At 36.9% G+C, this 25000-nt stretch overlaps 4 protein-coding genes across 6 annotated transcripts in view; 2 read left to right on the forward strand and 2 right to left on the reverse strand.

Annotated features, from left to right (window-relative positions):
* cdc123 (cell division cycle 123 homolog) overlaps positions 1–4779 on the reverse strand; it is a gene marked incomplete at its 3' end in the record, with an annotated part of 98166 nt that extends 93387 nt beyond the window's left edge. Inside the window, exons 1-12 of the mRNA XM_079869657.1 lie at positions 4651–4779; positions 4029–4100; positions 3886–3946; positions 3768–3800; positions 3588–3683; positions 3402–3508; positions 2991–3039; positions 2267–2342; positions 2031–2153; positions 1914–1942; positions 1541–1669; positions 399–536 (exon numbers count right to left, since the gene is read on the reverse strand). Coding sequence (XP_079725783.1) covers positions 399–536; positions 1541–1669; positions 1914–1942; positions 2031–2153; positions 2267–2342; positions 2991–3039; positions 3402–3508; positions 3588–3683; positions 3768–3800; positions 3886–3946; positions 4029–4100; positions 4651–4724 — 987 coding nt within the window. The 5' untranslated portion in view covers positions 4725–4779. The remainder of the gene's footprint in view (positions 1–398; positions 537–1540; positions 1670–1913; positions 1943–2030; positions 2154–2266; positions 2343–2990; positions 3040–3401; positions 3509–3587; positions 3684–3767; positions 3801–3885; positions 3947–4028; positions 4101–4650) is intronic.
* A 197-nt stretch (positions 4780–4976) lies between these two features.
* On the forward strand, positions 4977–12146 carry nudt5 (nudix (nucleoside diphosphate linked moiety X)-type motif 5). 2 transcript variants are annotated; one of them, XM_079868126.1, is made up of 9 exons: positions 4977–5096; positions 5233–5304; positions 5417–5484; positions 5842–5894; positions 5976–6083; positions 6181–6276; positions 6720–6825; positions 7021–7074; positions 11227–12146. In XM_079868126.1, exons 2-8 carry the CDS (start codon positions 5254–5256, stop codon positions 7052–7054), a joined length of 516 nt encoding a protein of 171 aa, XP_079724252.1. In that variant the 5' UTR covers positions 4977–5096; positions 5233–5253; the 3' UTR covers positions 7055–7074; positions 11227–12146. The 2 variants fall into 2 exon arrangements, with proteins under 2 accessions (XP_079724252.1, XP_079724253.1); XM_079868127.1 differs by having other exon boundaries at positions 6720–6821; positions 11227–11918.
* A 666-nt stretch (positions 12147–12812) lies between these two features.
* Positions 12813–23437, forward strand: mcm10 (minichromosome maintenance 10 replication initiation factor; the record flags this gene model as incomplete). Its single annotated transcript, XM_079868177.1, has 18 exons — positions 12813–12891; positions 13434–13673; positions 14424–14669; positions 14783–14966; positions 15675–15840; positions 15924–16091; positions 18838–18954; positions 19035–19228; positions 19310–19380; positions 19486–19599; positions 19983–20100; positions 20266–20494; positions 21406–21538; positions 21625–21761; positions 21995–22108; positions 22526–22671; positions 22754–22796; positions 23354–23437. Exons 1-18 carry the CDS (start codon positions 12885–12887, stop codon positions 23435–23437), a joined length of 2511 nt encoding a protein of 836 aa, XP_079724303.1. The 5' UTR covers positions 12813–12884.
* A 77-nt stretch (positions 23438–23514) lies between these two features.
* Positions 23515–25000, reverse strand: part of ucmaa (upper zone of growth plate and cartilage matrix associated a) — a 4396-nt gene continuing 2910 nt past the window's right edge. The window contains exons 5-6 of one of the 2 annotated variants that reach the window (XR_013820777.1): positions 24590–25000; positions 23515–24411 (exon numbers count right to left, since the gene is read on the reverse strand). The exon at positions 24590–25000 is cut by the window's right edge and continues 10 nt beyond it. Coding sequence is in view for 1 of the 2 variants with exons in the window: in XM_079868178.1 (XP_079724304.1) it covers positions 24913–25000 (88 nt within the window). In the remaining variant the exon portion in view is untranslated. The other variant, XM_079868178.1, reaches the window with a different exon arrangement.

Genomic DNA, 25000 nt, shown 5'->3' on the forward strand with positions numbered 1-25000 from the left:
AACTCCTTTCTGAGAGCCTGCTCTGCTCTGATTGGTCAGATGGCCCGGTCTGTTGTGACTGGAATGCCGCTTACAGCAATGATACAAATTATGGAAATGTTGTTCGCGGTCAGGCATTATGCAAATTTGTTCAAACCTACGTTACATTACTGACGACTCGTTTCAGGCAGTTCAGAATGGGTTCTTCCTTTTGGGAGACAATAACTCCATTAATCATACTCTTTGATCTTTGAAACGTTGCAGATCTTTTACATTCACAAACAGCATATATTACACACTGCATGAAAGGAAATATTAAAAAAAAGCATAATAGAGGCACTTTAAAGTGAGTCACTTCGGCTACTGAATACGGCTGATATTCTCATGCATAAATGAAGCCGGTGTGTGTTATAACTCACCAGCTTAAGAAAATCAATGAGTTTATAGGCATCTTCCCCTGTGGTCAGGTCCAGGAAGTCTCGTGGGATTCTGTAGGACAGACATGGGCTGGGCTGCACCGTGACCTCACTGGTGGTGCATCGAAATGCAGGTCCGTCCTAATAAAATACGGTATGCATGCCATTAAAGGGATAGTTCACTTTGAAATTAAATTTTGGTATGTTTTAGCTTACCTGAAGGGCATCCAAGATGTAGGTGTCTTTTTTTCCGCAGTAGTTTTAATTTTGATATTTTTAGGTCAAACCGTTCTTGTCTGTCAGTCATTTAATGCAGGTCTGTGGTCACTGTCTCAAAGAGCATGCACAGAGTCCAAATTAAAACAATTCCCCATCGTCCAAATTAAACAATTCCCCATCGTAAGTACACATTGATGGCCTAAGACACGAAACGAGCGGTTTGTGTGAGAAAACGAACAGTATTTATATCGTTTTTACCTCTTATAACACACCCACGTCCAAGTGATCTGAGGGCGCGGGCGCTTCCTGCTGTGTGACGTGTGCGCAGACTGGTGCATATACACTAGATTTCGCATTAAAGACATTCGTTCCAATGAACTGCCGTACCCAAGGCGACATCTAGTGTATATATATCTATGCACCAGTCTGTGCACACGTCACACACCAGGATGCGCTCGCGCCCTCAGATCACTTGGATGTGGTTGTGTACAAGAGGTAAAAACGATATAAATACTGTTCGTTTTCTCACACAAACCGCTCGTTTCGTGTCTTAGGCCATCAATGTGTACTTACGATGGGGAATTGTTTAATTTGGACGATGGGGAATTGTTTAATTTGGACGATGGGGAATTGTTTTAATTTGGACTCTGTTTATGCTCTTTGAGACAGTGACCACAGACCTGCATTAAATGACTGACAGACAAGAACGGTTTGACCTAAAAATATCAAAATTGAAACTACGGCGGAAAAAAAGACACCTACATCTTGGATGCCCTTCAGGTAAGCTAAAACATACCAAAATTTAATTTCAAAGTGAACTATCCCTTTAATAAAACACAGCACACTTGTCTTTTAAAATACTGCCAGTGAAATATATTTGAACAGGGTTTGATGTATAATGGGTACCATTGTCAAGTATAAAATACCTGCTGTGTTGTGTCCTCTTGCGTCTGATTGGCTGAGAGATTTTTGCCAGATGTTAGCTCCTCCCATGTGAAAAGCAAAGAGTCTGTGACATCACCAAATGGGTTGAAGTCAATCAACCACACACGTCCCTTTGGAAAAACAAACTTTTTTATATTAAGGCGCTTATTTAAGGTTTGTGCAGTCTTGTAAATACACAAGTCGAATCATTAAAGAGGCCATATTATCCCCTTATGCAAAGTCTTGATTTTGTTTTTAGGGTCTACTAGAATTTTGATAAATGCTGATGAACACTAAACTTCAGAGGACAACCATACATTGCTATACAGTAACTTACACATTTGAATGTAAAATTTGCATTCATAAAAACCTTACTGAGCTGTCTCTGTAAACATCCAGGACAACTGGAAAAAAAGAGAATATTGTTTATGAACATATGTAACTTTTAAAAAAATACGACAAATATTTTCTCCTCCACACTGATACACTTACAGTCCTCATCTGGGAACTGGTATTGGATGTGGTCTCGGAAGAATTCCAGTATAGATGAGGAGATGCTGGCCTCTTGTTTGGCGATGTGATGGTAATGTTGTGTGTAATCTCTCTGACAGATCGCTAAAGAAACATAAGATGATCACATGCTACATTTTACAATGCATTCAATTAAAATCATTACATTCAAAACAGAATATTCACATATTAGTTTAATAAATGCAGGATGTTCATACCAATTAGTTTATTCTCTTTCACAAAGCAACGGAATTCTCCTCCTGGAATGAGCTCGCTCCATTTTCTCAACACCAACTGCACAAAATGATTCCCACAGAGAAACTATTTATCATTTAATAGTATTTATTTAATGAAGAGATATTTAAGGGTTATCCATCGGGTTTCACTGCGGTATAATAAAATCGAATCTAATATAATGCAATATAATGTAATGTTCAAAAGTTTGGGGTTGGTAAGATTTATGTTTTTGTCTCATATGCATTTATTTGAAAAACACAGTAAAAACAGAAATATTGTGAAATATTACTAAACATTTAATATTACTTCTATTTTAATATAAATATAATATAATATAAATATGAAATATAATTTATTTGAGTGATTTATAGCTGAATTTTCAGCATCATTACTCCAGTCTTCAATGTCACATGATCCTTCAGAAATCATTCTGATATGCTGATTTGCTGTTAAAAATAATAATAATAACATTATTAACAATAACATTGTACAATAACTTGTACAATACAATTATTGTTATTAATAATGTTCACATGTCCTTGCTGAGGTATTGATTACTATATAAAAAAAAAAATGTTTGGCCCCAAACTTTTGAATAATAATAATATAATATAATATAATATAATGGTGTGCTATGGAACAAAAATATCTGAATGGTGCATATTGAAAAAAGTATGCTTGACTGCTTTATTGTGTTTTCTGTACCTCATAGTTTATGGTTGGGTCTGGAGAATCATCACTACAATGAAGAAATCTGCCAAAGGAGGTACAAAATTATTACTTCAACCAACCAGCTTTCTTGAATTTCTTAAGAAGAAAAGGTTACACTTTATTTTAAGGTGTCATTGTTACAGTGTAATTATATATCTAAGTACTGAGTAATATTAAGCAACTACATGTACTTACTATAGGGTTAGGGTAGGATTAGGTTTTGGTTGAGGGTTAGTTGCATGTAATTATGCATAATTTACTGTTATCACTATGGTAAGTACATGTAACATATCATATGTAACAAGGACACTGTAAAATAAAATGTTACCGAAGAAAAATCAAATCACACAGAGCTTGATGGGAACCGGGAATATCAGCCTTTCTGCACCTGTGTGAGAGACTTACGGCTGTGTGAGGTCATGCGTGATGAAATCTGAACTTTTGAAGAGGAGGAAGATGTCGCTTAGACTCTGACATTGCAAGGAACTGTTGAGGGCAATCCAGTTAGCGTCCTGAGAAGAAAGATGAAGTGTACTGTGAGTATTATACGTTCATATGTATGAAATACAATTGGGAGTAAAATCTACTCACTCGAGGGGCGCTCCAGTTCAGTTTTGGGAAGACGCATCCACCTAGAACATTTATTGCCTCCTGCACCTTTACATTGAACTCTGGGAATTCTGGGGCCTGTGGAAGATACACACAATTTAATACCTGCACAACTATATCAGATCAGCTCAGCTTTGACTGGCTGAGAGGAATGAGACGCACCGTAACTGTTGTTGTAGTTTCATCGTCAGTCCACTGGAAAACAAAAGCACGAGATCAGGAAACTGGTTGTATAAGAGATATCTAAATGTGCTTGTATTTCACACAGCCACACACATACCTGAATGTCCTCCTCATCTGAGTCACTGTTGTTCGCCTGTGTTTGCAAATTGTTGTTCTCACTGTAAAGAGGGACAATAATACATCCTATAACCCGGCAAGAACAGAAACTGTTTCAATTGTTTGTTCAATACCAATTCTCACCTGCCAGAAACCACAAGTGTCCCGTCATCTAATAAGTAATCGATTACATTTTGAGGAATAGGTAGTATCAAGCTGGAAAAGAGAAAATAACCAGCACTAAATACTTAATAACAACAGCACATACATTTTTTTTTTTTTAAATAAAAAACATTAGCATATAAACTCCAAGGTCCATCATTATTTTAAGCTTTGTTGTTATAGCACTTAATTTACACACACACACACACACACACACACACACACACACACACACACACACACACACACACAGGCTATATAGAGAGAGAGAGAGAGAGAGAGAGAGAGAGAGAGAGAGAGAGAGAGAGAGAGAGAGAGAGAGAGAGAGTACAGTACAGTAATGCAATTTTTTTTATATATATATATATTCATATTCGAATACAATGGTACTTATCAAAAAAACTAAACATGGCAGTACTAAGTAGCCTATCCAAATGATCGTAAACAAACATGGTAGCATGATAAATGCCCATGGCTGCATCATTCCCATAATTTGCTATGGTACTTTTTCCTACAACGCTCGATGTTTGGACTCTTTCTGAGTTTCCGCGTGAGCCCCGATCATTATATATTATTTACCCCACTGTGCAAATAACTCTCTTACCTCTTAATGGTGTGTTTCTTGAATAAAGGATACCAAACAGAAAACTGACAGTTTACAACCTGCTCCTTCTTCATGCTGCCTGAAACTACACTGGTAATCTGCGCAACCTCAAAAACATTCCGGTATAACTATAGAACCGGTTACTACAGTCAGTTCCGGTTTATAACTGTGCTTTGTTTTGTAACAATTCTGTATTTTTAATACTTTAAGGACGTTTTATGTTCAATCATATTTTTTATTTTTGAATTTAAGCGGCCAGGTTGACAACATAATGTATACAACGAGAACATGATGCAATGTACAAGAGGAGGAACTGTTTTAGCTGCACACAAGTGGGCAGATGTTCATTGAACACGTGACTACATGAAAGAAAACTAACTATACATCACCATACTTTCTAGTGCCAGATCACTGTGGTCTATTTGACATTCTCTCGGATTTATCTGGTAAGTACCCCGCTAATTCAAACGACTTAGACAGATCTCTCGTTACCTTTTTGCGTATTAACTAGTTGAAATAGACTATGGTCATCATCATGACAACATCATGCGTCCTGTAACTTAATTTCTTTTGCACGTGCAGAATTAACACAACAGACACAAGATGAGCTCTCCAAAGAAAGCCACTACTGAACCTCATGTAACCAAAGAGGAGGTAAGAGTCTGTCTTAAATGAACAGTAAAATAAACATGCTACATTTTGCCTTCATGTAAACACCTACATGTTGTTACCAAGTGCTCTTTAACAGTAAAGTATGTGCTCTTAGGTTATAGCAAGTGGGAACTGGGTGAAGCTTGAGAAGACCACATATGTGGATCCCTCTGGAAGCACCAGGTATTGATCTGTGACTGTGTGTGAATGATGTGTGACCTCTGGACTGTGAGTGGAGTGGACATGATGATGATACTCTCACTGGTTATTTCTAGTTAGATAGCTAGGTAGTTGGATAGATAAATAATTGGAATAATCTGGTTTAATTCCGTCAAACTGCCAAATATATATTTTCGGAATAATTTCTAGATAGATAGACCGACAGACGAATGGATTGATAGACAGAAAGAGACATCAATGTACAGACAGACAGATACACACATGCATACATGCATACATATAGACAGACAGACAGACAAACAGATGCTATCTTTCTAGACACTTAACTGGAATATCTTTTGTGGATCTTTGTCCCCTCAGAACATGGGAAACCGTGAAGAGAACAACCCGAGTAGCCAACACTGAAGCTGATGGTGTGTGTGCTTCCAGACACTCTCACACACTTTCATTTGGAACTTTTTATTCATGCTTTAATGCTCTATAAATATTGTAAGGTGTGGGAATCATAGCCCTCCTGAAGCGGACCCTACATAAAGACTGTGTCGTCATGGTGAAGCAGTTTCGTCCACCCTTGGGATGCAACGTACTGGAGTTTCCTGCAGGTCTGATGATGCCGGTCTGCTTTAGGTTTGTACAGCCTATAATAGTTTATATAAAATAAAATAACCATTGATTATTCGCTCTGTATGAACATTTCAGGTCTGATTGATGACAATGAGACTGCTGAAGCGGCTGCTTTGAGAGAACTAAAGGAGGAAACGGGTTACAAAGGGGAGGTCGTGGGCATCACCCCAGGTACAACTGCTGTCATGTGTGTGTATACTTGACAATATGCTTATACGTATTTTAATTAGGGCTGTCAAACGATTAATCGCGATTAATCACATCCAAAATAAAAGTTTGTTTTTACATAATATATGTGTGTGTACGGTGTATAATTATTTTCTATATATAAATACACACACATGCATATATATTAAAGAAATATTTGCATGTATATACTGTGTATATATATTTATATTATATATCATTTATATTATATATAAATATTTATATATAAATAACACATTTTTCTTAAATATTTATGCATGTGTGTGTATTTGTATATAGAAAATAATTATACTCCATACACACACATATATTATGTAAACACAAACTTTTATTTTGGATGCGATTTATCACGATTAATCGTTTGACAGCCCTAATTTTAATATCTCATCCCATTTTCTGTCTTTCAGTCACATGTTTAGACCCGGGCTTGTCTAACTGCACCACACAGATCGTGATGGTACATATTAACGGAGATGACAGTGATAATATAAACCCCACTCAGCAGCTGGGTGAGTGAAGGATCATGTCCTGTCATTGAAACATAGTGTGTTTGAAATGAATGCAGAGCTATTTATTCTTTTTTTTTTCTCCATTGTGCATGTCTAGGTGATGGAGGTATGTATTTGTTTTCCTGTAAAAAACAAGTCACCATTATTGATAATGTTTTATTTATTTTTTATTTTTCTGAAAATGTATTTTGTGTCTCAGAATTTGTGGAGGTTGTTCTTCTACCTTTGGATGAATTCCAGCAAAAAATCGACGGTGAGTGGATTTCTTGCTGATGAGAAATGCATCATTTTTTTAGTTTATAATTATGTCCATTGGTTATGAATAACTGTATTGCTAAATAAAAGCTCAAGCTCAAGTCTCTTATGCTGAGGAAGAATCATCAAAAATTACAGTAAAAACAATAATATTGTGAAATATTAGGTACTATACGGTTATCCGGACCACATATGACCACACGTGACCACAACCGCTCTTGGTTGGTCGTAACCCCAGTGACGGGTAGGTTTAGGGGCGGGGTTGGGGTAGGTCATCACATGTGGTCCGTATAGTACCAAATATTAATACAATTTAAAGCAGGGTTCACCAATCTCGGTCCTGGAGGGCCGCTGTCCTGCAGAGTTTAGCTCCAACCCCAATTAAACACACCTGAACCAGCTAATCAAGGTCTCACTAGGCATACTAGAAACTTTCAAACAGGTGAGTTGGAGCTGGTTGGAGCTAAACTCTGCAGGACCGAGATTGGTGAACCCTGATTTAAAGTAACAGTTTTCTATTTAAATATATTTTTTAATATAATTTATTCCTGTGATTGTAAGGCCAAATTCTCAGCATCATTACTCTTCAGTGTCACATGATCCTTCAGAAATCATTATAATATGCTGATTTGCTTTTATTACTATTATTGCTATTAAAGGGGACATATCATGCTAAATCCACTTTTTTAGCCCTTAAATGCATTTTGTTGTATATTTGGAGTGTTTAGAAGTACAGAAAAGTTGAAATTATTCTCTTCAGGTGCTTCGTTGATATCTTTATATTCAGTTTTGGCCTTATTTTTCAACCTGTTCCGATTTTTCTGTTATCTATGACGTTTTGTGAACTATTACGTCAAAGTATTTGCAGCGGAACTGCCAAATAAGGACATTGACTTCCAGCCCAACACTTCGAGCAATCCGCCATTTTTATTTATCGCTGCAATTTTGTAGTCCAAGCTAAAAGATGCAGAAGTTACGAGAGGGTAAGTTAAAATGTTCGGTTGTTGGATGTAGTAACCCACACGCTTCATTACACCGTCTAATGTAGATGAACTGCCGCGCTTGTGACAGGGCCATAGACTGTGGACAGGGCGCATGTTTAACTGAAAGAACTAGCAGAGAGAGAGAGAGACCTGGATCTTATGCACTCTCTCTCTCTTCGGAGCCAGGCGAAAGTGTAAACAAGACTTCACCGTCTCCAAACTAGACGCTGTCTTGCTCTCTCTCCCTCGCACATATTAATCAAAATAAATCGACACGGTGGTAAAAGGTCGGAAGACCAAAGTTTCATGTGTAAATACAGTACACACCATTGCGATACATCCATATGAAGACGTTGTTCTGCAGGTTCGTCGTCTTCATTTTCATCTCGCTCCGGCTCCGACTCTGGCTCGAACATGTAAGGCTGGCTGGACAAGTCTTCCGTTGTTGACATTTTGTTAATAACGTGTGAATAAAAAGTTTCTGTGCTGCTAGATAATCGTATCTCTGCTATCAAACTACAAAAATGGCCGAACGGGGTGGAGTTGAACCGAGTGTCACCTCTGCATCCTGGAGAGGGGGCGGGGTATGAAGTGACTCAATTGCATTTAAAGAGACCGCACCAAAACGAGTTGCTCTCAGACGCACATCAGAAAAGGGGTAGAAAAGGGTCCTGTGGAGCTATAATAATGAGGAATTCAGACCCAAGCATTGCAGTTCCGCTTTATATAGACTACAAATGTATGATTTATATGTAAAAAGGAACAATTTAAAAGCATGATATGTCTCCTTTAATATCAGTGTTGAAAACAGTTGTGCTGCTTAATTGTTTGTGTAAACTGTGATGCACTACTATTTAAAAGGTTAGGGTAAAAAAAATATATTATATTCAACAAGGATGCATTAAATTGGTTCAAGTGCCAGTAAAGACATTTATGATGTGACAAAAGATTTATATTTCAAATAAATGCTGTTCTTTTAAACTCTCTATTCATCAAAGAATCCTGATTTTTTTTTATCACGGTGTCCACAAAAATATTAAGCAGTAAAAATGGTTTTCAACATTGAAAATAACAATAAATGTTTCTTGAGCAGTAAATCAGCACAATAGAATGATTTCTGAAGGATCATGTGACACTGAAAAGTAGCGATGCTGAAAACTCAGCTTTACCATCACAGGAATAAATTACAGTTTAAAATATATTCAAACAGAAAACAGTTATTTAAAATGCAATAATTTTACAGTATTTTTTATCAAATAAATTCAGCCTTGGTAAGCATAAGAGAATTATATATATACACTAGCGTTCAAAAGTTTGGGGTCAGTAAGATTTTTAATGTTTTTAAAAGAAGTATCTTCTGCTCAACAAGACTGCATTTATTTGATTAAAAAAACAAACAAAAACAGTAATATTGTGAAATATTATTCCAGTTTAAAACAGCTGTTTTCTATGTGAATATACAGTGAAGTGTAATTTATTCCTGTGATCAAAGCTGAATTTTCAGCATCATTACTCCAGATCCTTCAGAAATCACTCTAATATGATGATTTCATGCTCAAGAAACATTCATTATTATTATCAATGTTGAAAACAGTTGTGTACAAATTTCTTTCAAAATTCTTTGATGAATAGAAAGTTCAAAAGAACAGCATTTATCTGAAATCTAAAGCTTTTGTAACATTAACACCACCGTTCAAAAGTTTGGGGTCAGTAAGAATTTTAATTTGATTTTTTGGGGAAAGAAATAAAATAAATCAATACTTTTTTTCGTCAAGTATGAGTTACAGTAAAGACATTTAGAATGTTAGAAAATATTCTATTTTAAATAAATGCTGTTCTTTTGAACTTTCTATTCATTTTTTTTTGTTTGAATAATTTTGAAAATTTGTACATGTTTTCAACATTGATAATAATAATGAATGTTTCTTGAGCATCAAATCATCATATTAGAGTGATTTCTGAAGGATCATGTGACACTGAAGACTGGAGTAATGATGCTGAAAATTCAGCTTTGATCACAGGAATAAATTACATTTTAAAATATATTAAAATAGAAAACATTTTAAATTGACATAATATTTCACAATATTACTGTTTTTTATCAAATAAATGCAGTCTTGGTGAGCAGAAGATACTTCTTTTAAAAACATTTAAAAATCTTGCTGACCCCAAACATTTGAACAGTAGTGTATATATATACAGTGCTATGCATAAGTTTAGACACCCATGCTAAAGTTGCCTAAAAAGAGGAATAAAAAATCATCTTTTGAAAATTGAACTTAATGCCTTAATTAAAAAAATTAGGAAAAATCCAACCTTTAAGGACACCAATTTTCTTTGTGATTGAATAATGTATCGTAAATAAATAAATGTTCTTCCTTAAAATACAGGGTGCATCATCACACAGCCTTCACCATACCTAGAGATTGGCATGGTTTTATTTCAGTTAGCCTAATAGCTATTTGCTGATTTGCATTGAGAGATGATCTTATGGAAAGTACTCCATGCCAATCTCTAGGTATGGTGAAGGCTATGTGATGATGTGGGGCTATTTTAATTCCAAAGGCCAAGAGAACTTTATCAGGATGCATAGTATCCTGGATCCATGAAGTAACTGGCCTTTAAAAATAAAAATCTGCCTGCCTCTATGGGAATTTAACATAGGGGTGTCCAAACTTATGCACCCTGTATTTTAAGGAAGAACATTTATTTATTTACGATACATTATTAATTCACAAAGAAAATTGGTGTCCTTAAAGGTTGGATTTTTCCTAATTTTTTTAATTAAGGCATTAAGTTCAATTTCCAAAAGATGATTTTTTTATTCCTCTTTTTAGTCAACTTTAGTATGGGTGTCTAAACTTATGCATAGCACTGTATATATATATATATATATATATATATATATATATATATATATATATATATATATATATATAAATATATATATATATATATATATATTTATATATATTTATATATATATATATATATATATATATATATATATATATATATATATAAATCTTCCAAACTTTCAACCTCCAGTGTAAATGACCTATTTATTCAGTATTCATTTTGTATGCTTTTCACTCAATTTGTTAGATTTTGCTTTGACGTACTAAACCTTATGTTGTTCCTTTTTTTTTTTCTTTCTTTTTTAATAGTGTTACTGCAAAAAGAGAAAATCATTGTGGACTCCAAGGTGTATATCTATGCTATGGGAATGTCCCAGGCCTTCTTTAAACCCAGAGAGTTGCCTGTGCTGAAGCAGTGAGATTCTCCTCTGGAACACACTACAGGCCGACAGCAGTCAAACCCTGTGTGAGGAAATCAACTAATACTTGACCAGAGCCTTAGAGTTTTACCACAGATGCCTGAACATTCCTAATAAACTAACAGTACTACAGTATTAACCGTATTATTCAGTGTTCAATTCAAGATTAAATAGATGATTAAACAGGATTTGACCAAATTTAACTAAAAGTTCTGACAGCTAGTACTGTGCATTTTTTCTTCCCAGTACACCCTGTAACAACAAAAGAAAACCACAAAACTAAATAATAAAGTTATATTAATAGGCCATACAGTAAGTGTCATAGAAAGACTCCTTATTAGGAATTGTTCTTGGTATTGTAATCAGATCTTATCATAAAGCTGACATATAAAAAGTTTGTTTTTGATGTACTGTAGCTACGTGTTCATATACGTTCATATATATTGTGTATCCAATTGTCTAAAAGGCCTGCTTTGATTGTAAATTGTTCGAATACATTACAGTTTGTACTGGAAGATGCATTTGCAATGCTGTGTACGTGAATAACTATTCATTTTTATCTAATAAATTTAACAGTTTAGATTTTGCATTTGTGTGTGGTTTTATGTCTCTTAATTATTTATTATTCTTTCCTATCAGTCTTCCTTGCATATTTACTCAGAGTGTAATTCAAATTAATTTATCTTACATTTGTTTAACATAATTTATTGTTCAATAGCACAACTTGAGGTGTACAACTTGACACTGAATGCCTGTATATTTATATACATTTATAATTCACATGACTGTTATGAATAAAGGAATCCATTTAATATTGTTATGTAAATTATAAATGAACAATTAACTGTTTCATGTAGTACACATTATATAACTTATTGGAGTATTTATAATTTGATTTTACATTTATATTTTCAGTCTATCAAAGCAAATTCGAAATCTAAACTTAATTAATCCTTTACCAAGAACAGAGCTCAATACCAGCCAATATTCTCGGAAAACTAAGCGTGCTTAAAAAGATTTTTTTGAGCTAGACCTGGAAATGTAACTATCACTACGTGGCGCTACAGTAAATATTTTAACAGTATTATTGTTTTTTTTAAACATGTGATGCTTTAGTAAAACAGTTTAATTTGTTATATTATTATGTTATGGACATATAAATATAACCACGTGACGCTACAGTAAACATTTAGATTGATTATTATTATTATTATTCTTTATTTCAGACACGTGAATAATGGTCCATATTACACACAAGAAGAAAGAAGAGAAAAAGTTTGCTTTTTTTTTTTTTTTTACAAAAACAATTATTGTGACGTTTTTGTAAAATTGTGATGCTTTTGTAAAACAATTTAATTCTTCTTTTTTATTAGTATTATTATTATGTTATGGACAGGCACGACGTTCTCTCAGTGACGTATTTCCGGGGTCCTGAATATTAAACATTTTTCGCGCCAACATTGAAACAACAGCTGCTGCTTCTGATCCTCTGAGTTGTTAAATCACTTTCATTTAAACACAAAGCAAGGAAAAGCGATAAAAATCAAAATGACAGGTAGGTCCGACATCATATTAGTACAAATATGTGGCCAGTTTATTTCTTTGTTAAATAAACCATACCTAAATGAGATGAGATATGTTCCTGCAGTTCCCGAAATCTCTTGGGCTGATTTTTACTAAATACTTTATGATGTGTATTATTATGGTATCATTAGTATGTTATAATGTAATATAAACGTTTGTATGCTGTTGTTGCTCTTTTGAAATGCTGTTTTGGCCACAGTATATTCATTTCCTTTATTCGATCATATATTTTTATATGTAGTGCATGTGTTTATATAGTATTTTAAAGAGTATTACACATGACAGTCATATTATATTAGTTTTAATCTGTTGTATCTAATCAATGTGTAATAACCTGTTCTATATAGTATGTATATGATCCTTATAAAATGTTATATGAAATAATTTTAGTATTAACTGAATGTACATGCATTTATATAACAATGTTATGTTATATTTAGTAATTTTGTAACTGCTATGTTAATTGTATGAGCAATACTGTACAATGTAATTGTTGCTTGTGTCTGACATCAGAGGAGGAGAATCTGGACATGCTGCTGTCTTTATTTGCGGAGAGCGAGAGCCAGAATCTGGAGACTCCTGCTGCTGGAGAGGACACGGACAATCTGGACGACCTCTTCGATGAGGATGATGACGGTCATCAATATATTGAGCCGGAGGAGGAGGAGGAAGGGGAAGAAGACGTGGCACCTGGGAAATCCAGCTCTGTTGAAGGGGGCAGTGGCTTGAATAAGTCAAAGGAAGATCTGGAGGGTAATGCTCTAGTTATTCTAGGCATGTTTATAGAGCTGGTAAGTCCCGCCCATCCGTAAAACCCCCACTGGACCTCTAGGTTGAAAAATCGTCAATGCAAGTGAATGTGAGAAAATAATTATTTTCTGGTCCCGTTTGAATTGTGCCTTGAATGTGAACATATGTTGTCTGTGAATTTTTTATATAATTTTTCATGTTACGAGTTTGACAGTATATGGTATGATTCTTCGGCTAGCAGTTGTGGAAAAGACATAACGAGAAAGACTACATGTCGCCTATGTGACGTCACCCCATAAAGTTGACTTACCCGTGGTTTTCGCCAACCTCAGCGATTTTGTCCTCTCCCTGAAAGACGGCGGTGAAGTGCACCAAAGACACAGCCATGTTTAGCGGGATCCGTGAGCTAGTGTCCGTGTGCGAGTGGTGGTGACGTTTCAAACGCGTCGAAAGCAGCGAAGAGTTGTAGTCCACAAAGTGCTCACACACAAAGTCTAACCGTATCAAACTTCTACCCGCTAAATTGTAGCATTCTTCACACGAAAAATTATATTAAAAATTCACAGACAACATATGTTCACATTCATGGCAAAATTCAAACGGGACCAGAAAATAATTATTTTCTCCCATTCACTTGCATTGACGATTTTTCAACCTAGAGGTCCAGTGGGGTTCGCGGAAGGGGCGGGACTTACCAGCTCTATATATGCACAGGTTATACATGTGATGATCATGACTGTATTTGTCTTCCAGCCGAACTGAATTTAATGCAGCAGAAGATGCAAAAGCTACAGCAGCAGCTGGAGGCCTCACAGAAAACCACACAGCCTGAGAATAAACCGTCCATCCAGAGACAGGCGAGCACCAAACCCTTAACACCACCTCAGGGGGGTTTGAATAAGACCCCACCGACACGACGGGACAGCAGAGCCTCTCCTCCGTCAGGTGTCGCAGCAAAACAGAAGAACAAGCAGAGGTCGGCCCATCCACCCAAAGCAGGTGCAAGTCCAGTGTTTCTTGGTTCTTTTTGCTTACAAAAAGGATTATGGAAATGCTTGAAATATATGAATTATCATATATGCTTTAAAAAAATTTTTTTGATTGTAAATTAGCGTCCTCGGAAAGGCAGACTCCTATTGGCCAGAGTATGAATAACTGCCAATCTCAGCCAATGAGAGACAGTACGTTGAAGTCACCACCCCCTCTCAAGACTCCTCCCACTGTGCGTCAGGCAACGCCACGTCCATCTGTCAATCAAGAGGTTGCCGTGGAGAAATTCTCAGGTCTCAGACTCAGGTCAGTGAACAATAACTTTGGCTTGTTGAAATGATAAAAGAGGTACTATTATGTTTTTTTCTTCTTTATTGTGTAATTTTGCAGATACAAATATCTGTAAAGTTACAAAATCCCTCCTAAGGGAGTTCTTCTCTATATCAGAGCGCAGAGTTTCTGGACTCCCTGAAACGCCTCCATTGTAATCTTGAGTTTTAATCTGGGAACGAACACATCACTATGTTCCTTAGTTCACTACATCCACTATGCAAAAAAAAGGTTGAAACTCGTGTTCCAAAATGCGCTCAAAGCAGTTGACCAATCACATCACACTGGTCCAGACGACCAATCAGAGCACAATGTGCTTTTCTAAAGGAGGGGCTTCATAGAGAGAGGAACTAAACAGTGTTACTGACAGACTAGAAAGAGAGGTGCTGCAATAATGTAAAATAATGCTTTTTGAACATTCAAGCATGAAAACCTATTCTAGTAGACCCTAAAAACAAAATCAAGACTTTAAAAAGGAAATAATATGGCCTCTTTAATGTTGCTTTAATTGGTTTTATTACATAGAAATGTAATAAAAAATTAAGTTGTTAATTTAATGAGGATAAGATCCATAAATAACCTGATACCATCTGAACTTGACCTTAATTTTGCATAAATATGTATTTCAGATTTTCTCTTTCTTACTATTAAAAGCACAATGTTTGGGGTTTTTTTTCTCCGTAGGAAACCACGTCTGTCTTCCATAGACATTGAGCAAAAAATGTCCACCCGCAAACTGATCAAGCTCTCCCAGTTGCCTGATCGACTGGCCAGGGACAATTTAGAGGACAGTGACTGGGTCACTTTCGCAGTGGTGATAAATAAGATTACCCCACAGAGCAAAAACAATGTAAGAGCCCGGTGTTTCTGAGATCTGAACTGTAAATGGATTACATCTTGTATGTTTGATTTATACCCTTGTGTATTTTGTAGGGGAAAACCTTCAGCATCTGGAAGCTGAATGACCTTCATAATCTGGAAGTGATTGTGTCTCTCTTTCTGTTTGGGTCTGTTCACACGGATCTGTGGAAGACTGACACTGGGACAGTGATTGGCATCCTCAATCCAAACCCAATGAAGAACAAAGAGGGTTCCAATGAGGTTTGTGAACATAAAGTTTGTGATATTGAACCTCAATATATATATATATATATATATATATATATACACAGTGAGGAAAATAAGTATTTGAACACCCTGCTATTTTGCAAGTTCTCCCACTTAGAAATCATGGAGGGGTCTGAAATTGTCATCGTAGGTGCATGTCCACTGTGAGAGACATAATCTAAAAAAAAAAATCCAGAAATCACAATGTATGATTTTTTTTAACTATTTATTTGTATGATACAGCTGCAAATAAGTATTTGAACACCTGAGAAAATCAATGTTAATATTTGGTACAGTAGCCTTTGTTTGCAATTACAGAGGTCAAACGTTTCCTGTAGTTTTTCACCAGGTTTGCACACACTGCAGGAGGGATTTTGGCCCACTCCTCCACACAGATCTTCTCTAGATCAGTCAGGTTTCTGGGCTGTCGCTGAGAAACACAGAGTTTGAGCTCCCTCCAAAGATTCTCTATTGGGTTTAGGTCTGGAGACTGGCTAGGCCACGCCAGAACCTTGATATGCTTCTTACAGAGCCACTCCTTGGTTATCCTGGCTGTGTGCTTCGGGTCATTGTCATGTTGGAAGACCTAGCCTCGACCCATCTTCAATGCTCTAACTGAGGGAAGGAGGTTGTTCCCCAAAATCTCGCAATACATGGCCCCGGTCATCCTCTCCTTAATACAGTGCTGTCGCCCTGTCCCATGTGCAGAAAAACACCCCCAAAGCATGATGCTACCACCCCCATGCTTCACAGTAGGGATGGTGTTCTTGGGATGGTACTCATCATTCTTCTTCCTCCAAACACGTTTAGTGGAATTATGACCAAAAAGTTCTATTTTGGTCTCATCTGACCACATGACTTTCTCCCATGACTCCTCTGGATCATCCAAATGGTCATTGGCAAACTTAAGACGGGCCTTGACATATGCTGGTTTAAGCAGGGGAACCTTCCGTGCCATGCATGATTTCAAACCATGATGTCATAGTGTATTACCAACAGTAACCTTGGAAACGGTGGTCCCAGCTCTTTTCAGGTCATTAACCAGCTCCTCCCGTGTAGTTCTGGGCTGATTTCTCACCTTTCTTAGGATCATTGAGACCCCACGAGGTGAGATCTTGCATGGAGCCCCAGTCCGAGGGAGATTGACAGTCATGTTTAGCTTCTTCCATTTTCTAATGATTGCTCCAACAGTGGACCTTTTTTCACCAAGCTGCTTGGCAATTTCCCCGTAGCCCTTTCCAGCCTTGTGGAGGTGTACAATTTTGTCTCTAGTGTCTTTGGACAGCTCTTTGGTCTTGGCCATGTTAGTAGTTGGATTCTTACTGATTGCATGGGGTGGACAGGTGTCTTTATGCAGCTAACGACCTCAAACAGGTGCATCTAATTTAGGATAATAAATGGAGTGGAGGTGGACATTTTAAAGGCAGACTAACAGGTCTTTGAGGGTCAGAATTCTAGCTGATAGACAGGTGTTCAAATACTTATTTGCAGCTGTATCATACAATCATACAAATAAATAGTTAAAAAATCATATATTGTGATTTCTGGATTTTTTTTTATAGATTATGTCTCTCACAGTGGACATGCACCTACGATGACAATTTCAGACCCCTCCATGATTTCCAAGTGGGAGAACTTGCAAAATAGCAGGGTGTTCAAATACTTATTTTCCTCACTGTATATAAAAATACTCTTTTCTATCTTTAAAGGGGCTGTATGTACGAATTTTTATGTTTTAATCACTTTTTTTTTTTTTTTTGCCAATGTGTGAAAGCAAGACCTTCCCCAAGACTGATTTTATGTGACGGACTTGGGACGTTTTAGCCGAGAAAATCAAAAGGATGTGACGTTTACGCAGTTGTGCGCTTCTAAGAGCCTCTCTTCCGTTCTATGACACATGAAATGAATGCTTATACAATGTTCAGGATAATGCCGAAAGAGCCATTCTGAACTGTAATGTGAATGCCATGCAAAGAAAATGGATTAATTCAAACTATAGTCTCAGATCTATGCATTCTATAGTCTCAAAATATACATTATAATCAAACTATCATAACAGTGTCATTTTAATTACCTCATCTGTCGACATGATGCCAGTGAATTGCAGAGCTGGTGCGAACATATCCACATCGTTATGACCAGATGCTTTCTTAACTGCTGTTTTTTCACCGCTCTCATTTTTTGTTGTTTATTTTGTTATTGAGAGGAAAGCGCGCCATACATATTTACATATTCATCTGAATGTCGCTCTCAGCAGCGTGGAAGGTGTCTGAATTTTCGTTAACAGTATATCGCTGCAAAGATTTTTCCAGCTACTTTTTACTTCTAAATGAAGAATGAAAGAATGTTGCTCTGAGTATATCAGGGCCTTGAATCACGTCCAGTTTTTTGTACATGTGCACCAGTGAACGCACAAGCAATAAGTTGCAGGCTGCAGTTCACTTAACAGCCACCGGTGTCACTAATAACAAGGGTTTCTGAATTCTACATATTGCCCCTTTAACAACTGGAACCAAAACAATATCAATAATAACTTCACATGTTTCCATTCAATCAAATCCTGATGCATAAAATCAAATCCCATCCCTCATTATTACCTGCTAAATATTGTTTCACTCAAAAATGTCACATTATGGAAGTAATGTGTATTTATTTCCAAATTATGTCTGATTCTAGAAGTAAAACAGATTATGAACAATGTTGATTTGAATGAGTCATGTTGGTACGTGTCTCTCTCCAGCTCAGCCTGACAGTGGACCACCCACAGAAGGTCCTTATAATGGGAGAAGCCATGGATTTCGGCACCTGCAAAGCTAAAAAGAAGAACGGGGACTCTTGCACTCAGCTAGTCAACTTGGTAAGTCTCCATGTTCAAACATCTTCCTTTCTGAAATATTTCACGATCAGCCATTTCATTACTCCTGTTTGCTTTAACAGTATGAATGCCAGTACTGCCAGTACCATGTTAAAGCCCAGTACAAGAAAATGAGCTCAAAGAGGTCGGAGCTTCAGTCCAGCTTCACAAGCCCCGCCCCCGGTAAAGGAAAGGGGCGGGGCAGTTTGAAGGAGCGCCTGTGCCAATCTAACTTCCACTACGGGGGCATGTCGTCACTTGCCTGTGCGCCCTCGACGTGAGTTCACTGCCTTTTTTTATGACCTTTCTAAATCCACACAAACCCTAAAATTATCGTATGAATCTTTTATTTTGACAGCTCTGCCCCACAGCCAAAGAAACAACCCACTATGCAGTCTATTTTAGCATCCATCCCAACTAAGAAACTTGGTAAACTTTCTGTTTAGTACACTTTTTTTTTTTTTTTTTTTTTTTTAAATGGCTGCCATTTGTTGTGCTTATTCATGATTTCTAATCAAGTGTTCGTTCCTGTAGCTCTGAATTCGGGCGAGGTGTTGGGCTGTTCAGATGATTTTAAAGGCTTGATGTCTATGCCGACGCCTGGAGCACTAAATATAAAGAGGCATTTAGGACAGGCCAAAAGTACAGGTAATTTAAAGGGATAGCTCATCCAAAATTAAACTTCTATGAGCATTTACTCACTCTCATGTCATTCTTAATCTGTAACGTGTGAGGAACAGACTAAAACAACTCTCAAATCTCATTTACGCTTGTGCGTTTTTAAACCAAGCACCTCGAGGGCCACCATGCCAGATTCAACCTCAAACACTGTTGGTTTTCATGCATTTTAAGCATTTTGAGAGCTACTAGTTGCACTATTAATAATAATTATGAATGTTCTCTGATGCTTCAGTTCTGTTATGGGCCAGCAGATGTCTGTTGAACCAAAAGCCAGCACATTTGTCACTGGGATAGCTTGCAAATTTCATTTCTTACTTGCCTTATTTTTTTATTTGCCTTTTTTTTTCCAGCTGTGACAGGATCTTCAGTTCAGTCTATATCTGCATCTGACCTTCTCAAACAGCAGAAAGAACAACACCAGCAGAGAATGCTTGCTCGAAAGAAGAGGGCAGAAGAGATTCAAAAGAGGTGAGAGGTGTTTTTTTTTATATTTTTAGTTAGTTCCTTTAACTACTTATTGTGTTTGTTTTGCATTACATTTGAAAGCTGATACATTTAGGGTTTCCATATTGAGTTTCTGGATTGGTTGTCCTTACAGTAGATGTGCTATAAATATTTTTTCCCTCTACCCAGGGTGCTGGTTCAGAACAGCGGGGGTCCTGTCGCCCCCTCACGGCCCAGTGTAAGCAGGGGTCCCCTGCTCTCCCCAAAAGCAGCCTCGGAGGTCCCGAAAGGGTCGTCTGGCCCTGCGTCCCGTCTCTCAGGTCCTGCTGTTCCATCGCTGGGCCGTGGTTTTTCAGAAGGAGAGGACATCCTTCTTGATCTGTCTCCACCTTCATCAAAGAGCCTCTCAGCCACAAAGGTACTCATTTGTTTTTACAAATACTCATATCATATCACAAATACTCAATGACATACTCATATAATTTATTAAAGGATTTTTTTAATTCTAGAATGTTGTGTATCTTTTTTTCTATCTTTTGTTAAAGCCAAAACCTGAAGAGAAACATTTTCAGTTGAATTTGATATAAATACAATTTTTATTTTATTATTGCAAGGAATGTGAGATTTATATTTATTTATTTATTAACTTCATTTTTAATAACAATGAGAAATAATTATAATAATAATTAAAATTAAGTTAGCATAATAAACCATTATAATTTTTAATAGTTTAATAACTATTAATAATAATAATGAGTAATAACTAATAATAATATATTAATAAAACTGAAAAGATATTTGTAAAAACTCAAGTACAATGAAAAATCGGGTACATGTAGCAATATAGTGGCACATATAAAATAACACGATCATTAAACATTAAACATATAAATCAAAACTGCCTAACGTTACCAAATGAAATGTCAAACCCATAACGAGCTAAAGGACTGCAAGAGAATGTTAATTTGGGGAAAGAGTTCATTTAAATTAATTTAAAAATTGAACATTTAAATGACATTTTAAAAACATTTGTATTTCTTATTGTTATTTATTGATATAAGAATTTAGAGTATGCTCTAATGCATCTTTTTATTAAAAACAAAAGCCATCAATAGAATAAAATCACATTCATCTTGTGATTTCCATCCTCAAAGCAGCAATTCTGTAACATTTGTTAAGTTAATTTATTTTTATTCTCCCAAATGGTCCTCGGACCGCCAGCGATCCCCCTTGCAGCCTTTGATCAAAACGCTTGATGCTTTCAGGATGATTTTCCAACTGCTTTAAATCAGTTTATAACAGCTGTTTTTATTTGTTTTTGTTTATTAGTTGGCGGCAGTGAGGAAACTCCAAGCCAAAGGTTCAGTCATTGTTAAAGATGACCCAAATGCTGTAAAACGCAAGCGAGCCAACAGCGATGACATCACAGGTCGTGTAGAGCGTAATCTCTCCACACCTACAGGTACACACATTCATGAGTTTTATGATTGACTGTTTGCTTGTTTGCTTTTTTCTAAAGCACTTATTCTTCTACAAATCTATCTGCAGTAACGGATGAAAATTCAGTTGGTGAGGAGGAGGAGCCAGCTCAGAAAAAGAGGCGGGAACAGCTGGAGTACATCCAATCAGAGGAGTTTCAGCGTATCCTCAACGCCAAGTCCTCAAACTCGTGGATGATGGGAGAGGTGTGTATCTTGGCTGAACAGCAGCACGTGTGTGTTTTGATAAGAAAGTCAATACTTTGATATGTGTGATGTCACAATAGGTGGGCGGAGCTTGCGGTTGATTTGAAGCGTTCGGCGTGATCTGGCTTTATTTGCTTTTTTTTTCTTTCACCACATGTGTGATATGAAATGATTGTTCAGGTCATTCCCTGGTGGAATTTTCTTGCATGTGTGACTAAATGTTATCCGTCTAGATTGAGGAGCAGGCCATGCAGGAGTATTTTGAGCCGCTGGTGCAAAAAGAGAAGATGGAGGAGAAGATGAAGAATATCAGGGAGATGAAGTGTCGGGCCGTCACCTGCAAAACCGTGAGTCAACAAATTTGCAACTAAAGAGCAACCTGTCCTACATGCTGACTAAGCCATAAATGACATAACTCTGTTTTTCCGGTGAGAAATTAGGGTCAAAAAAGCACTGGATGCATTTTTAATTTTAAGTGGTGCACTTGAAAATCCCTGTAGAATAATAACACATTTATTGCTGACTCATTCAGAGCGATTACTCCTGCATCATTAGTAGCAAATTAGTATTTATTCACAGCAAGTCTTAATGACGAACCGATCTTGAACATCATTTGTGACACAATCCCCGTCGTTCAAGAGGAACAACAAGCAAACAAACCTCTTTAAGATGCTAATTAGACCATTACGTGGTTTCGGTCTGATTACACCTGTAAATCACGGACCGTTTATGCGGTTTAGTTCATGAGCCCCTCTCGCCCGCAGTGTAAATACACCCACTTTAAACCAGCGGACCGCTGTGTGGAAGACAAGCATGACTACCTCTGGCACGACGCCGTCAAGCGCTTCTTCAAATGCCCCTGTGGGCAGAGAAAGATCTGCCTGGCACGGATGCCACACGGAGCCTGCAGGTGCGTGACGCACTATTCATGGGTCACATTTTATATAAGATTCTGACATTTTAATAACTTAAATTTCACTTTTCTATTTTAGCCATTGTGGCCTCTTCAAGTGGGAGAGAGACGGCATGTTAAAGGTACAGTTTCAGTTCTTTACTATTATTATACTTCTTTTTTTCTTGTCTTTAAAGGAGAACTCCGGTCAATTTTAACATTGAGCTAATTTTTTTGTAAATTTTGAGTGCTGTCAATACAGAGAACAACAACAAAAATCGGTGTTGCCCTACACCGTGTTATCCTCTTTTTAAAATTTGCACCCTGTTGACTTCAATGGGGCAAGTTTTAAACCTGCTTTTAGCCTCTTAACATCCTTGATGTGTCATTACAAGTGCACAGGTCATGTGAGTGATTCCTTCAGAGTGAACACGGGTGAATCTGACTGCAGTAGATGTGAAAGATATTAATAAAAATAGTTTATTCGGCCAGCGCACATACCTGTATTTACATCCTGTTTTCGGTCGAAGCCCACAGTAGTCGATTGTCGAGTTCACGCGCATAGGTTTAGTTAATGTTATTTAATGTTCTATAAGTGCACAGTATTTATCAATAATTCGAATTGGGTTGTATTTTTCAGTGGTACTTCAGCAATTCAATCATACAAGCGCGTAACTCGCTCTGTATTTCACTTCCACAGGAGAAAAAGGGACCCAAAATTGGAGGGGAGCTACTAATGCCACGTGGAGAGGAACAGGCCAAATTCCTCAACAGTTTAAAGTAGAGTCAGCTGTCCCGTGCGCGGCCTGAGCCCACTCTTCATCCATAAACGCACAGATGAGGAGGCTCGGATCAGGTCTTCATACTCGGAAAGTGTGACTGAAGGGGCATCAGCGTTACATTTAATGTTAAATGTGATTTTACTAGTGTTTGTCTTGTCTATATATTTGTTGTTTTAAGATGAGCTGTCAAGCCTTTTAAATGTAAATATATGCTGTTATTTTAATTCTGAACTTTAATATCAACGGTCAAGTGGCACACCTGAATTAAACGATACTGAGTGAACTTGTGAACGTTCTCATATTGATTTGACTGGAGGCGACGGCACACATGCTAAATCTTGTTGGTCTCACAGCATGCAGTGATATTTGAAAGCTTTATTACCCCTCTGCTCTTCATAAAGCAGGAGGAGTGGCAGGAAGTCGTTCTACTGTCAGATTTGGGTAATGGCACTGAGGCTCAGGAAGGTCGATAAATCTTTCTTTCTACTTGTTACTTTCTCCCTCTTTTTTTTCCCATCTGTCTAAGCTCTCAGCACAGGAATGTCACTCCGCTGCCAGCAAATACTGCCTTGGAATATTTATTCCATCTGTAGATACACAAATCTGAGCTCTTTATATATTTATATTACATTACCATGTTTATGACTTTACAAGATGTTGCAATAAAGGCAAGGTTTTTTGTTTACATTTTACTTTTATTGGCTTTTTCTGTCCCTTTTTTATTTTTCTGGTTGTTGCATTTTATATCAAATCCTCACTAATGTGGAAAATGAGAAGAAAATAGGTCAGATGATGGCTGAATGCAATTACTGTGAAGGAATTAAGCAGTCGCTCTTAAAATCACAAACTAATCATGAATGTTTTGATGAGTCCGATAAGGAGAATTTTTGATTCAAGATAAATGATTTGTGAACACTCACAAAAACACCTTTCATACACATAAACCCTTTTATGATACATGTATTATATGGAGCCCCTGACATAGTAATGGGAGGAAAAAATCTGATAAAATATAATAATATTGATTTATAATGTTATATAAAAAATAAATTTTGTGTTCCACCGAGAAGATTTGCAAGAGAACGCAAAAGCACTAACAATTTTTCCTCTCATCTCATAGTTTTGTTCCTTTAGGGGCTCCATTTTATAGAGACATGGTGGTGGAAAAAATATATTTTAAAGCTTTTGCGTTTGTTCGCAAAACTTGTGCGTTCCCCCAAGAAACTGCATTCGCTCGTAAAATATTTGCTTTCCGAGACACTTGTCGTTCGCTAACAAAACCTTTGGGTTCCCTCGTAAAACAATTGCAAAAGAACACAAAAGCATTGGCATATCATTTCCCCTCCCATTTCATATTTTTTCTTCCTAGGGGCTCCGCAGTATTAAGAGCTTTAAGTCTATAAGTGCTTATATGTGTTGAATAATAGTTATATAATGTCATGGAAGTAGAAGATCCACTCTCGAGGCCTTCATGTGCTCAGACGTACGGGCGGTGGTGAGGGTATCGTGAGTATTGCCCATCATAGTTGAATTCTCTCCACTGTTCGTTCTTCTCTCTGGTCCGC

The sequence above is a fragment of the Squalius cephalus genome (assembly GCF_949319135.1).
Source record: "Squalius cephalus genome assembly, chromosome: 4".
Taxonomy (NCBI): domain Eukaryota; kingdom Metazoa; phylum Chordata; class Actinopteri; order Cypriniformes; family Leuciscidae; genus Squalius; species Squalius cephalus.